General features: G+C 39.8%; 1 protein-coding gene across 8 annotated transcripts in view; it reads left to right on the top strand.

Moving 5' to 3' along the window:
* The window catches only part of SNX31 (sorting nexin 31), a 73,148-nt gene extending 58,091 nt beyond the window's left edge, over positions 1-15,057 (top strand). For 3 of the 8 annotated variants that reach the window (XM_077846748.1, XM_077846745.1, XM_077846741.1), the window contains 3 exons: positions 4,473-4,550; positions 10,644-10,701; positions 13,940-15,057. In XM_077846748.1, coding sequence (XP_077702874.1) covers positions 4,473-4,550; positions 10,644-10,701; positions 13,940-13,977 — 174 coding nt within the window. In that variant the 3' untranslated portion in view covers positions 13,978-15,057. The remainder of the gene's footprint in view (positions 1-4,472; positions 4,551-10,643; positions 10,702-13,939) is intronic. The other 5 variants (XM_077846749.1, XM_077846747.1, XM_077846744.1 and 2 more) reach the window with 2 other exon arrangements.
* Positions 15,058-15,370: the final 313 nt, after the last annotated feature.

Below are 15,370 nucleotides of genomic sequence, written 5' to 3'. Positions count from 1 at the left end.
GATCTTCTCTTTATCTTTGGAATTTGCAAGCTTCACTATTAAATGTCGAGGTGTTGAACGGTTTTTATTGATTTTAGGGGGTGATCTCTCTATTTCCTGGATCTGAATGCCTGTTTCCCTTCCCAGATTAGGAAAGTTTTCAGCTAGAATTGTTCAAATACACATTCTGGCCCTCTGTCCCTTTCAGCGCCCTCGGGAACCCCAATTAAACGTAGGTTTTTCTTTCTCAGGCTGTTGTTTATTTCCCTTAATCTATCCTCATGGTCTTTTAATTGTTTGTCTCTTTTTTCCTCAGTTTCCCTCTTTGCTATCAACTTGTCTTCTATGTCACTCACTTGTTCTTCCACCTCGTTAACCCTCGTCGTTAGGACTTCTAGTTTGGATTGCATCTCATTCAATTGATTTTTAATTTCTGCCTGATTAGCTCTAAATTCTGCAGTCATGAAGTCTCTTGAGTCCTTTATACTTTTTTCTAGAGCCACCAGTAGCTGTATAATAGTGCTTCTGAATTGGCTTTCTGACATTGAATTGTAATCCAGATTTTGTAACTCTGTGGGAGAGAGGATTGTTTCTGATTCTTTCTTTTGAGGTGAGGTTTTCCTTCTAGTCATTTTGCTCAGTGCAGAGTGGCCAAAAGCAAGTTGTATTGGGAAAAAGAGAAAAAGAGAGGAGAGAAAGAAGGAAAGAAAAGAGAAAGAGAAAAAAAAAGGGAAGAAAAAAGAAAGAAGAAAAAGAGAAAGAAAAAGAAAGGAGAAAAAAAGGGGGGTGGGGGGAAGGAAACAAATCAAAAAGCAAAACAAAAAAAAAAAAAAAAAAAAAGAACCACCGGGGAGTATCTTCTGATTCCGTGTACTTTAAGTCCCTTGGCTTCTCCTGGAAGTTGTCCGTCTAGCTGGTCTTCTGGGGGAGGGGCCTGTTGTGCTGATTTCAGGTGTTAGCAGTTGGGGGAGCTGCTGTGCCCCTGCCTGGTGCAGGGCTCAGTGGGGGTTGTTTACCCTGTGAGGCCGCAGGAGGAACAGCCCCAGTGGCGGGGCAGCTCTGGAAACCTGGAGTCAGCTCCGGCAGGAACTCCGTCTGCAGGGCCTGGAGGCTCCGGGCGGGGCCGCTGATCTGCTCAGCTGGGGCAGGAGCGTCCTCGCTGTCCTGGGCCCTCCCGGCCTCTGCCTGTCCCGGGGGAGGCCGGATCCTGAGCTGTGTCCCGGCGCCCTGTGCTCCGGAGCCTGCGCTGGTGGATTCGCGCTCCCGGGCCGCGCAGCCCCCTCCGCGGAGCCGCCCCCGAGCCCCCTCCAAGCTGCCCCCGCCCCGCAGCCCCCCCCCGCGGAGCCGCCCCCGAGCCCCCCCCCCCCCCCGAGCTGCCCCCGCCCCGCAGCCCCCCCCGCGGAGCCGCCCCCGAGCCCCCCCCCCCCGAGCTGCTCCCGCCCCGCAGCCCCCTCCGCGGAGCCGCCCCCGAGCCCCTCCGAGCTGCTCCGGGTCCCGCCGTGCGCTGCAGCCCTTAGGGAGCTCGGCGCACTCTCCGGGGCGCAGGTGTCTGTTAGAGTCCCCGGGAGCCCGAGGGCATCCCCGCCCTCCTGGGTCCTGCTCCACCTCCCCGCGAGCCCCTTTCCGCCCGGGAAGGTCGGTGCAGCTCCTGCTCCTCCGGGACGGGGCTCTTCTGTCCTGGGGACACTCGCCCGGCCTCAGCCCGGCTCCTCGCAGCCGCTCCCCCTTGGAGGCCTTTTGTGTCTTTATTTCTTTTTCCCCGTCTTCCTACCTTGATAGAAGCGCGAACTCTTCTCACTGTAGCGTTCCAGCTGGTCTCTCTTTAAATCTCAGGCCAAATTCATAGATTTTCAGGATGATTGGAAGGTTATCTAGGTAATTTGGTGGAGACAGGTGATTTGGGGACCCTACTCTTCCTCCATCTTGCCCCTCCCCAGATGGTAAATATTTTAGTTCTGGGGTCCATGTGGTCTCTGTTGCAACCACCCAATTCTGTTGTGGTAGCGCAAAAATAGCCACAGACAATCTGTGAACAAATGATTATAGCTGTTTTCCAGTAAAAATTTGTAAAAACAAGTAAAGGGTTGGATTTATTGACCTCTAACTTAGACAATACAGATTTTTATCTCACTTAATAAGAATACTGGAAGTAGATGATTGACATCCCTTTGGTGTGGAAGGCAAAAGCTTTGCCTCAGAAGCCCCCAGTAGACTTTCCATTATGTCTCATTGGCCAAGACTGAGTCACATGACCACTCCTAGCTCAAGGCAGTCTGGGAATCAAGTATTTAGGAAAAAAGAACAGAATTCATGATCAACTTAGAGTAGGCATGAGCTGGGCACTTTGTCATCAGACAAAATCAAGGTTCTATTAGGAGAGGAGGGATTGCTGGACACCAAACTATTTCGGTCTTCCATTGGTTTATAAAGTTGGAATAAAAGTTTTTTAAAAAAAAGATTCAATTTTCTAAACACCAAATTCAGCTGAAAAATTCTATGAACGAATTCAAGCAACTTCAAATTGAAATCAAAATTGCAGATGTTCTAAAACAAAACCAAAATATCAAAGTAATCTTTGTGTCAGCATTTCATTCAGCTTAAGTCGCTGGTGATCACACTAAGTTCCTTTGAGCATTCTGGCTCAGGTAACCAAAGCTCCCCGAAACTCTCTACTTTTAGTATAGGTACAATCATGAGGTAATAGATACCAAGGTCCTCTGAAAAACACAGAGTGCTAAACCAAATTCTAGGTTAAAGAAATGGGCCGTCAGGTTCACCTTGAATATGAAACACCCTTAGGGAAATGGTAGGATGGTTTGCAGTCACTTGGAGAGATGCAGATAGATTTTGGCAGTGAAACCACCTACCCTTGCCCAGAATGCTAAATTCAGTAGTTAAATTTTATTATGGTCCTTTAGTCTGTACCAAATGAGTTTAAGCCACTATAGAGAGTGCAATAAACATTCTTTTAAAGGATTCCTGGTAAGGTCTTATTTCCTTTGGAGTGTGGGTTTATTGATATGTACCCGAAGAGCTACTTCTGCAAAATGCAGAAGTATGGCTTGTGTGCCTTTCAAATACAAATGAGGGCTTGGACCCCAATATTTTCTAAACCCTTTCTTTAAACAATGGCTCAGTGCCTTTATATTGAAGGAACCTTACCTGGTTCATAGCCAAGTCTTAACCTACATATCTCTGTACATTGTATAAGAATATGGATCCAGTCCACATCTTGGGGGGCATTATTAAACACCTTTCCTAGCTTTATCAATGCTGGTTATGTGGTTTAACTATTTCATACCCTGGTTTTGTGTAGGTTCTATATATGCACAGATGAACAGGGTTAGTTCTTAGCTAAACCAAGAAATCAAAATTTGTTTTTGTGTGTAAATCCCACATCTTCTATTCTTTCCCTATTGGTAGTAGTGCCTTTCTTCTACCTGCTTTATCTCCCCTTAAATAAAATAAATTCCTGTCAAGTCTACAGCCCTGCAAGACTTTGAGATGGCTACCTATATGTAGCCATTCTCCCTCTAGTTCTACTTTCTATGTCCTACCCTCCACAATCCCAACCTGGATTTTCTGTCTCTTTCCTTTCTCCTCCTCTCCATCACCCCTTCCCTTCAGTGCGGTATATAAGTTTATATGGTATCAATTTATGCTATAAATTTATAGTAATGTTCTATAGCCTCAAGCTTTGAGCTTTAGTTGTCTCAAATGTTAGTAGGGCGAAAAGAGAAATATGCAAGCCAAGAATTGAGAGCAAGACAAAGGAGAGAGAGGTTGAATGGGAAAGGAGCAAGTGGGTAAATTGTAGGAAACCTTAAATTGGGACATGGAGTGAAGATCCTGGAAAAAAGGAAACCCCAGCTTTTGTTTAGTAGGGTGTCTACTGTGTATCCTGGCACCAACAGTGATGAGCCAACAAAAAGCCACAGATGATATCAGGGGCAACCATCAGTCTTAAAAGTGAATGATTAAAGATACCATAAAAACAAGAAAGTGATGAAAAACCATTTTTTTTTAGTTCAGTAAAAGCCATAAGGTGCTAATATACCCTTTCAAACAGGTTACCATTTATGCCTAGTAATAGGTCTCTCAATAATTATGCATACAATTAAATGTAAGGTCAATCATCATCGGTTGATTTGATTAGTCAGGGTTTTTACAAAGTTATTTGTTGCTTGTAAAACAGCCTCTTACAAAGTAACAGGAAAAATAGGAAGGGAAGTTTCAAGAGGGAAAAAGATAGTAAATGTAAAGAGTTCTCTGTCTTTTTAAAAATTGACTGTAAGTACATCCATCTAATTGAGAAAATATATGGGTACTTGCTAATTGCATCTTATGCAAATTTATGGAAATTAAAGAAGACATCTAAATTCTTAAAGGCATAGGATTGGAGAGCAGAGCTCAAAATCTTCTTTATGGTGTGAGGAGGGAAGAAAGACAAGTTCTCTTTAATTAAGAGATTTCTTTTTTCCTGGATTCTTTAGGCTTTTTTGCTGAGTAGCTGCCTGAAAAAGATGATCTCAGAAAAGATGGTAAAGCTAGCTGCAGAGAATCCAGAAATGGTAAGTTCTCTTTATCTGTGTATATATTTCACCTTAAGTTCCTACCATTAGCCAAAACTAACCTACATGGATAAATTCCGGTCCTCAAGGGAGGAACCCAACCTCCCAGAAGTGAGCTCCTCTGCCTTCTGCAAGCTGTCTTTAGAATTCAAGCTGTTTTTTCCAAGAAGGGTCCTTACGTTGCTCTGTATTCTTGAATCTCTGCTTTCCCCCAAATGGAAGATCCCAGATTTACCATAAAAACTACATCATAAAGTCAGGATCCTGAGAGGTCTTTAACACAGCAGCGATGAACTTAAATAAGCTCTATAATTTTGTCTCTAGAAAGAACTCAGTTTCTTGAAACTTCTGTGCCAAATTAAAATGCCATTAGGGGTTGAAAGAAGCCATAGAATAAAAGAAGCTCTCAAGGCTATACATTTTTCTGAGTGTAAAATAAATTTTGCCTCTCTAGTCTCTTCAATAAAGGCCTAGTAACCCATTGAAAGGGTTGGTGGCAGGCAGTAAAAAGAGACACTGAGATTTTAAACTTTTCTACTTGCCTTGTCACCATCATGATGCAAGCATATTCCAAGTAAGACAGTACACTTGGAGTTTAAAAATGTTAACAAATACTAATGCCTGGTTGACATTTATAAACATAATTTTTTTTTGCAGAATGTTATACTGATATTTAAAAAATGCAACAGAACATATTTGAAAATGTTCCCTAATGTTTTCATTTAAATTGAGTCCTTTAAAAGAAGATAGGTGACATCTTTAGTTTAACGTTGTTCATTACTAGACTTTGCAGCTTTTTTCTAAGAAAATAGTTAAATTTTATCCTATTTCTCTTCCTTCTAGAACTGAAAATATTTTCCTAGGGAAAATAAAATTTACTTCCTCTTGGTATTTGAACAATTCAAAAATGTACTGTAGAGTAGCAAATCAAAGCAACAAAAGAATTGTGGATGCTCTTTTTAAAAAGAGGTCATAAAATCTAACCTCTTAGGCAGAATGGACCCCCTTAGGCTCCAATTATTATATATATAAAAAGAAGAAGAAAAAATAGTTAACTGAAGTAGCCCCATTAAAAGGGAGAAGTACTCTCAAATGTGGCTGAATAAAATATAAGCTACCTACTTCATGCAGGAGATACTTGAACAGTGAATAGCTAGCTAAAGAGTTTACTAAATAATAGAAGGTAGTGACTTATTTAAAGTTTTAAAAACAACAACAAAACAACCAATCACTGTAACTACATTCTTCATATTTGCACACAAATTGAAACCTATACTTTCTCTGTGGCCGATAGTGAAATCAGCATATTAGTCGCTATTACATTGCTTTATCCAAATACTCAACAAATTTTATTTCTGTAAGCTCTTTTTTTTTTTTTCTTATTTTGGGTCTTAAAAAGAAAAGTTAAGACCCTTTCTCTGGAAAACTGAATTTTGGGGGCACTTGAGTGGCTCATTCGGTTAAGCATCTCTTGTTTTCAGCTCAGGTCATGATCCTTGGGGTCATGGGATGGAGCCACATATTGCCTCGGGCTCTGCACTCAGCAAGAGCAGGAGGGGTGTCTGCTTGAGATTCTCTCCCTCTCTCCCCCTCTTGCTCTCTTTCTCTCTCTAAAACAAATAATAAAAAAAAAAATTTTTTTTAAAGGAAATTAGGTTTTCAAGGAGATGTTGTAGGGATAGTCCACATTTCAACCTGAAATTTCATCTGAAAACCCCTGGGTGAAATGAAACCCTGGAAAGTGAAGAGAGCAGACAGGTCAGCTCTTTGAGTGTATACTGAGTTCCAGCTTCCTCACAAAGCACAGTTGACCAGAACAAGTCATTCTGTGGAACTCAAAGTAGCCATGTGAATGTATGACTGTGATATTCACTAGTTTTCTAGGTAAATACATAAAGTCTAAACTGACATGTATCACTTATAAAGGGGGACTAGGGACTTATCAAAGGGACTGGGATCCAGAGGTCTCTATTTTGCAAGGCAGAATAGATTCCAAGATTTTGATTATCATGAAGAATCTGGAGAGGGGGAGAGAAATTAAGGAACTTATAACCAGATAAACCCCATAAATAAAGCAGATAGTCCCTAGAAGGAGATTAAATAGTATTATTTTATCCTAGTAAGAAGAAAGGCTTTGAAGAAGAAATTTAGTGCTAATTTAACTTAGCTATAGGCAATGCTTTCAAAGGTAAGACTTGAACCATTTCTGAAGAGATTATTAAAATTTGAAATCAAATAAATGTACTAAACAATGTAAATACACAACAAAATTATCTTAGTCTTTTTTTAAATTTTATTTATTTATTCATGAGAGACACAGAGAGAGGCAGAGACACAGGTGGAGGGAGAAGCAGACTCCATGAAGGGAGCCTGACGTGGGTCTTGATCCCAGGTCTCCAGGATCACGCCCTGGGCTGAAGGCAGTGCTAAACTGCTAAGCCACCTGGGCTGCCCTCATCCTACAGTCTTAAAGGCAGTATTAACTGTAAACCTGAAGGGGAAACAAATCATAACATTCTTTTAAAACTATGCTCCTATGCAAAAACCTTTAATAAATTTTTATTATTTGCTCCTTTTAACTAGAACAGAATTTTAAGAATTATTTTATTTGAAAATAAACTGTATGTGTTGGTAGTAGGTTTGGCTATATATAATGAAGAACAAAAAACAAGACAGAAGTGACCTAGATAAAACAGAAGTTTGTGTCTTTCTCATCTAAAAGAAACCCAGAGCTAGTCAGTCTAAGGCTGGGATGGTGGCTCCATTATATCACCAGAGACCTTTCTGCTCGGCCATCTTCAGTTTGTGACTTTTGCCTCATGTTGAAAATGGCTGCTGGAGCTCCAGTCATTATTTCCACATTCTAGGCAGCAAGTATGAATGGATATGAATGGCTCACCTCTCTTCTTTAAGAAGGGATCTCCAAAGTCCCACAGATTTTCATCTTACGGCTCATTGGCCAAGAGTTAGTCACACCCCAGGCCTACACCTAGCTGCAAGGGAGTCTGGTAAACATTGTCTTTTTAGAGGGTAGTTGTCTCTCCAAATATATTTGGGTGGTATTACTAAGAAAGAAGGGCAGAATAGATATTAACGTAGGCTACCAGCAATCTCTGCCATTGAAAGAAATCTAAAAGACATCAAGAAAAGAAAGCAGATGTATTTTATGCAATAGATGTGCTCCTATGAGTTTCTGAAAATGTATCATTGTCATTATCTTATATATTGAACCGTAATCTAAATATATGAGAGGTATCAGGAAAAGATGGTGACTAATTTTCTGAACTGAAAAATAATTTCTATTTTTAATAATCCACACCTAGTTTATCTGTATATTTTTTCCTCAGGTTTACTCAAAAGAGGTTCTGAATATCCAAATTGGTTTTCTGGAAAATGACAAAGAACCAAATGGCTTTCTGATTCTGGCTTGCCTCATACCTCTATCCCCAATGCCAACTAACATCACCATATGTATTTTTCTTTCCATTACTATTTCATTTGGGGCAAGACCAGACTATGTAAAAGGCCAATGGGCTCAGAAATCATGCTTTAAAGTATGTTTCTGTCACATGGTGAGGAGGGGAAACAGCAAGGGCAGTGTTATGTCCCAGGAATGTCAGCCTTTGAACCCTTGGCACTTTCTAGAAAACAGAAAAAGTACAGATATATTCCAGCCCATTTGAGAAAGATCTGAGCATAGCAGGTGGACAAAACTTTAGAGAGCTGGGAGAAATTACCATGTGGGAGTAGGTAGGCAGATTATTAAAAGAAACTACCTGTTGATAAAATAAAAAAAAAAAAACTACCTGTTGATGAAGAAGAACGTAGAAGAATACTGCATTATGAAAAAAAAGATTTGCTCTCTCCTCCAACAACTTTATCCCCCCAGTATATAAAATATTTAAAGCCCTTCTTGATGTAAGTCAAGGATACAGATTGTATCAGAAATTGCTTACCATTCATAGTGGGTTCTATTTTATTTATTTCAACATAGGAAGGGGAAGAAGGTAAAGGAGAATAGGAGAGAGAAAAATTCTGAGCTGTTTTCGCTAACTCTGTATTTCATTGCACGAGAATACTTACAGGCTGTAATGTAATATTGTAAGCAATGACAGTAATATTAGCAACATACGTAAGACAACAGAGCATTAACTTCTCATTTATTAAGACTTAATAACAAATTTTTAAAAATATTTTATGTATTTATTAGAGAATGTGAGTGGGCAGTGGGGCAGAGGGAGAGGGAAGGGAGAGAATCTCAAACAGCCTCTGCACTGAGCGCAGAGCTGATGTGGGGCTCAATCTCATAACCCTGAGATCATGACCTGAGCCAAAACCAGAGTCAGACGCTTAATGGACTGAGCCACCTGGGCATCCCTAATAACTAGTTTTTAAAAAATTGTTAGGCTTCAAAGATATGAACATTTCTATTAAGAATACCAGCCTTGAGGATGTCCTTTGTGTCTTTCAAAGCAATTTTTTTAAAGATTTTATTTGACACAGAGCACAAGCAGGGGGAGGAGCAGGCTCTCCCCTGAACCAGGGAGCCAGATGCAGGGCTCCATCCCAGGATCCTGAGATCATGACCTGAGCCAAAGGCAGATGCTTAGCTGACTGAGTCACCCAAGTACCCTTCCTCCAAAGCAATCTGTTTTATAACAGTATTAAGTTAACTGGAGTTTAAAGACCATGCCCTTTTGCAATGTCATGTTATTTATCCCACTAATTTTGAAATGTTCCTCTCTATATTCTCATGAATAAGAAACAATGATAACTTAATTAAGTCTCACTTCATCCTTTCATTTACAAATGCCTATATTTACCATGCAATTGTTGGAGATTTGAGGATCCAGAGTCAAGGAGTTTGTTGGAGGAGAAAGGCAATTAGTAAGGAGATAGTTATGGCCATTGAGTGGTAAGTTGAGCCATGCACATCATGCTAATTGCTTCATAAGAGTGTTCTTTTCCTGTAGGAAGAGTAGAAGAACTCTTCCTCCTCAACCCTGCCTAGATGATGCTTCCTGGCTGTGCCAGACACTACTCGCTTTTCTGGGTTCTCTGACTCTCCACCCTGCTCTGTTCTCTGATCTCTGTGTGCTGCCACTTTGCTCTCTGACCCACGGGAAAACCCAGCAAGACTGGATGGAGTGTGGAAGAAAAGTGAGATTGGGGGATTTATTTCTCCACTTCTGTCCTTGCTGGGTCTCTGTGGCTGGCGCAGCCTTCTGCTGAAGGCCAAGCTCTTGGAGGCAGCCTCTTCCTCTCTGCAGCTTTCGCTCTCCTCATTCCAGTACCAGCTGCCACCCATGACCCTTCAGGCCTAGGAATGGTAAAATTTGCCCTTGAGCCCCTCACTGCCCCTGGGATCTCCAACATCCCTTCATGGACTCACTTTAATTCTGTCTGCACTGCCATTAAATAGTTCCTTTTTTTTTTTTTTTAAGATTTTATTTATTTGTTCATGAGAGACACAGGCAGAGGGAGAAGCAGGCTCCCTGCAGGGAGGCCAAAGTGGGATTCTATCCCAGAACCCTGGGATCAAAGGCAGACACTCAACCATGAGCCACCCAGGTGCCCCAAATAGTTTCTTTTTAAAACACTCCTCAGGAGTGTGCCATCTGTTTTCTGCTGGGTCCCTGTTATATTAAGTTTACCTTATGCATATGAGGTATATTCAAGTGTCTTAAACTTCAGTTTGATCTTCACTTAATTAGTGGTGCCTTTTGATTAATCAAAGCCCCACTTGGGTTTGATTCAGTGTATGGATTGGGGCTCTGTGGATTATTTTAGGATTTAGGAGTTCATTTTGTGTGAAGTCCTTTGAGAAGCTGTGTTAAATCACAAAAGCTATAGGTAACCACCAGTGTTAAACATTAGGCTTCGCTTCACTTTTGGGGGCTCAATTTCTGCAACATTTGTACGTTTGCAAACGAAAGGGGAATGTGCCAATGGGTAGCAGGTGTGCCTGCTGACTGGCTGCCTTTGAGACCATTAAGAGGATTATTGTGGAAGGGGAAATGTGCTAGTTAAATAGATTATTTGTGTGCTTGCTTCTCCAGGCTGTGCTGACTGACATTTTACTAATCTATTTAGCAGATTGAAGTTCCAGAACAAGGCAAAAGTAAAAAAATACCACATTCAACAAAGCCAGGTCTGTGAGTAAAATTATGTAATTGATACATTATAATTTTGATAAATCTGTCCTTTTCCCCCCTTTAACCAAACTCTTTTTACTTTTAAGAATAAGCCAGAATTTTCTTTCTCAGAAGCTCCTCTGCATAGAATTGGGCCAATTGGAGGACCATCACAGAAGTACAGTATTTTTACTGTAGTACCCCATAGGGCCAAGGGACATGCTTTCCTGCATTTTTACATAGAAAATTTCCAAGAAGAACACAAAATTCTTTAGTGATTTTTTCCACACTCCATGCAGTTTTTTTGAAAATCCTCTTTCTGGTTTACATTTTAGCTTCATGAATTCTCTGCAGTGTACTCTGTATAAAACAACCTTGAAGTTTATTAAATACTATTTGAAGCATTTAGGTCTGCTGGGCAGATAACAGTAACAGTAAATATCACAATAGAAAGCATTAGTAGGCACTTATTGCCAGGCACTGTCCTAAGCACTTTTATGTGGAATAACACATTCATTCTCACCAAAGTCTTATAAATCATTAGAAGAAATGGGCACAGAGAGGTTAGGTGACTTCCCCAGGTTGCACAGTAATCAGTAGTGGAAGGAAGTAGACAATTTGACTCCAGAGTTGTGTCCTTAATTAACCCTTCCTTTCTAGATTCAAATCCTAGGGTATGTAAATGAAATAAAAGTGACCTCCAAGTAAAATTTGAATAGAATTTATTATTGGTCTGCTCCTGTTACACAATCTGCTGTGTATATAAAGGTACTAAGTACATAAATACAGTATTTATAAAAATGAAATAAAGTCCTTTCTTGGGATGCCTGGGTGGCTCAGCAGTTGAGAGTCTGCCTTCCGCTCAGGGCGTGATCCCGGAGTGCCGGGATTGAGTCCCACATCGGGCTCCCTGCCTGCTTCTCCTTCTGCCTGTGTCTCTGCCTTTCTGTCTGTGTCTCTCATGAATAAATAAGTAAAATCTTAAAAAACAAAAAAAAAAAAGGTCCTTTCTTGAGTGAATAAGCTCAGTAAAAAAATTTTAAAACAGACTAAATGCAAAGCTTACTCTCTTTCGTAACACTAGCATTTTTGGCTGCTTAGATCAGAGACAGGAGATAAGAACTCTGCCATGTACTGGCGATGTATCTTCAGGCATATCAAAAAACTAAATGTTTAAGGGACTCGTGAGGTGCTTATTAAAATGCAGATTCTTGGGCCCCACTCCAAAATATTGATTTAGCAGATCAGCATTTATAGCAAGCATCCCAGTGGGAAACATAGCACCAAGTTTCAATTTCTTGACCTTTAAAACATAGGCAGTAATTACTCCATCACTCAAATTCAGCGGCAGCATAGTGATTAGCACAGAGCTGAGGTTCTCAACCTTGGTTGCACATTGGCATCACCTGGGGAGCTCTAAAAACAAATCTTGGCTAGACCCCATCCTCAAAGACTGTGACTTAATTGGTCTAGGGGCCCGGCAACAGAATATTTAAAAGCTCCTCAGGTGGTGTAATGTACGGTCAGGATTGAAACTATTATCCTAGAACAGGGGTTCTCAAAGTGTGGTCCCTAAAGCCACAACATCAGCATACCTTGAGAACTTAGGAATTTATATTCTCAGGCCCTAAACCTACTTCATCAGAAACCCTAGGAATGGGGGCTAGTAATCTGTGTTGTTTTGTTTTGTTTTGTTTTAAAGATTTTATTTATTCATGAGAGACAGAGAGAGGCAGAGACACAGGCAGAGGGAGAAGCAGGCTCCATGCAGGGAGCCTGACGTGGGACTCTATCCTGGGTCTCCAGGATCAGGCCCTGGGCTGAAGGTGGTGCTAAAGCGCTGAGCCACCTGGGCTGCCCAAATAGTTAATTTTTTTTTTTATAAATTTATTTTTTTTAAAGATTTTATTTATTTATTCATGATAGAGAGAGAGAGAGAGAGAGGCAGAGACAGGCAGAGGGAGAAGCAGGCCCCATGTAGGGAGCCCGACATAGGACTCAATCCCAGGATTCCAGGATCATGCCCTGGGATGAAGGCAGGTGCTTAAGCTGCTGAGCCACCCAGGCTGCCCTAGTAATCTGTATTTAGCAAGCCCTCCAGATGAGTCTGATGCATGTCCAGTTTTGAGAGCTACTGTTTTAGAAGAACAGATAACACATAGCACAACTATGATCAACATTGAAACTAATTCAGATATCCTCTCAGATGAGCAGCAATGCTAAAACAGGCCAACCTCCCTCATGCTCTAGGCAGGGCCAGCATGTCAAAAGTTGTCCAAGTATATTGAGTTCCAACTTATTTAGCAGACCTTTATATAGAGTTATCCTGAGCCAAGCACTGTTATAATTGCATTCCACATATAACTCATTTAATCCCCATAACAACCCAGCTGTTATTATTATCCTTGGTTTATAGCCAAAGGAACTGAAAACACAGAAAGGTTAAGTAACTTGCTCAAGTTCACACAGCAAATAAATAAATGATAGAGCCAGTATTGCAACTGAAGCAGTCAATTTGTTGTTTAACCCATAAAGTGTGTTCCTTTAACCACGTGAGACTTCTCTATCAAGACAAATCCCTCACAGAAAAAAAAACTTTTTTAGCTTATCTGCCCATTGAGACACATTTATTTCACCAGGGACAAAGCCATGGCCTCGTCTTTGAGATTTCATAAATACTGAAAGCCAACTATTCAGTCACTGAAGATTTATAACAAAAATATTAAATATTAAAATATTTTAAAATTCTTAAAATATTTTAAAATTTAAGAATTTTAAAATATTTTAAAATAACTATAAAGCTTTATAGCATCATAGATTTATAGCAAAAATATTAAATATTAAAATATTTTAAAATTCTTAAAGAATTAAGAATTGTATTTATGTGAGGTGTGCACGAAAGATTTGGGTGGAGTTAAAAATTGAAAGTTGCATAGCTTTAAGAGATGGGGGAAAGGAGGAAAGAGTCAGTGTTCAAATGTTACCTGGGAATGTCCCAGTGCCTGGAAAGGCCCTCTGGACAGGTCTACCTTGGCATACCAGTAGGAGGCGCCCTCAGCTCTAACACACATACACCTACCCCAAAAGCTTCTACTGGGAAAACCCACTTGAAATAACTGTGGCTAAAATAAATGTAACCTTTCTGTTGCCTTTTAAATATTATTTTAACATTCTTGACTTTTAAATTATTGTTGTTGTTATGGAAATTATTTCCTCTCACATAGATTTCTGATCTCTCTGTTTATTTCACAACAGAAAGACTCTTGTTTTCTACCAAGAAACAACAAGATTGAGATAATCAAAGTTGACTGTGTTTTTGGGACCATAATGGAAGAAGACCTTTGAAGAGAAATTCTCACGTTTTAAAATGTCCTCTAGGGCTGTCTGGACAGTGAAAGAGCTTGGGGATTGAACATGGGCTGCCCACCACCAGTGGAAGAAATTTGAGCCCATTCATTTTCTTTTGATATCAAGATGGACCATATTCCCCAACACTACTTCAGGATGCTGTTAATATTAAGATTCAAAAGAAATATGAGCCAAAGTTATACAATTTGCTTTTAATGACTCATAAGTGACAAGAGGCAAATCCAAATCAATTAGTATGAAGTTTTTTGGTTTTTTGTTTTTTTTTTTTACTCCAATAGATGTGTACCTGGCTTGATGAAGTTCTCTATATGTTCTAATATTACGTGAATGAAGGCTCACCATAAAACACTATAAATGTATTTGGGGTTAAGTTCTGAAGACATGACTCATCACCTGAGGATAATGTGGCTCTAAGAAATGGAATCATTGGAAAAGAAATCTGGATTTCACTGATCCATCCATAGAACCAGAGCAAGGAGGTGATGAAATATTAATTTCTTCCCTTACATAATTCTGATCCTACCAATAGGGATGTACTCAAAGTAATGGGCTGCCCAGTTCTCTATATCTCCATGGATATAATCATATTTTATCTTTAGAATATGGAATTCAGTTTAATAATCGCATGCTATTTTGAATATTTCTAATTTGGAAAGCAGTGTGTGGGGCCTTGCACTCAATATCAGATACTTTGTAAGTCTCTTAGCTTTAGAAGTATGTGTATTTTTTCACTAGATTTTTCCTTATCTAGTTTCAGTTTATCATAATGAATGTAATTATATATGGAATTAAGACTGCAGTAACAGAGAGGGACAGAGGAATCTATGTAATGTAATTAGATAAAGTGCAATATTCTAATGTTCTTTTCTAACTGGTTTGTGTAACTAATTATGTAATAAATATGAAATATATTCTTGTGAATATAAAATTTACTGATGAAAATCCTGAGAATGATCCTTCTGAAATATAGAATCTATTAAAGCCCTGTAATGTTTTTAAAGCAATGCCTCTAGCCATAACTTCTGATGTCATAAAGTTTTATATTTATATATTAGGCAGTAGGAGGATGTTTTGCAGGGGAGAGGAGTCGTAAACATTCAAATCATCCATGGTGATGGTATAATGGATCAGGATACATTTTCAGATTAAAATAGAAGTTTGTCTACCGTTTTGCCAGTTTAAGAACAGTTAATTTCTTTTTAATAGCAAACACCTACACAGTGTAAAAGCCTATTGGAGACACTAGAAATGCAAAGAGAATTTGTATTTGGGGTGAAAAGGTGCATATACTAGATTAAACGATCCCCAGTTGCTATT

The sequence above is a fragment of the Canis aureus genome, chromosome 14 (genome assembly GCF_053574225.1).
Source record: "Canis aureus isolate CA01 chromosome 14, VMU_Caureus_v.1.0, whole genome shotgun sequence".
Lineage (NCBI taxonomy): Eukaryota > Metazoa > Chordata > Mammalia > Carnivora > Canidae > Canis > Canis aureus.
Note: the sequence above shows the minus strand (reverse complement) of the source record. Positions and strands in the feature narration are given on the sequence as shown.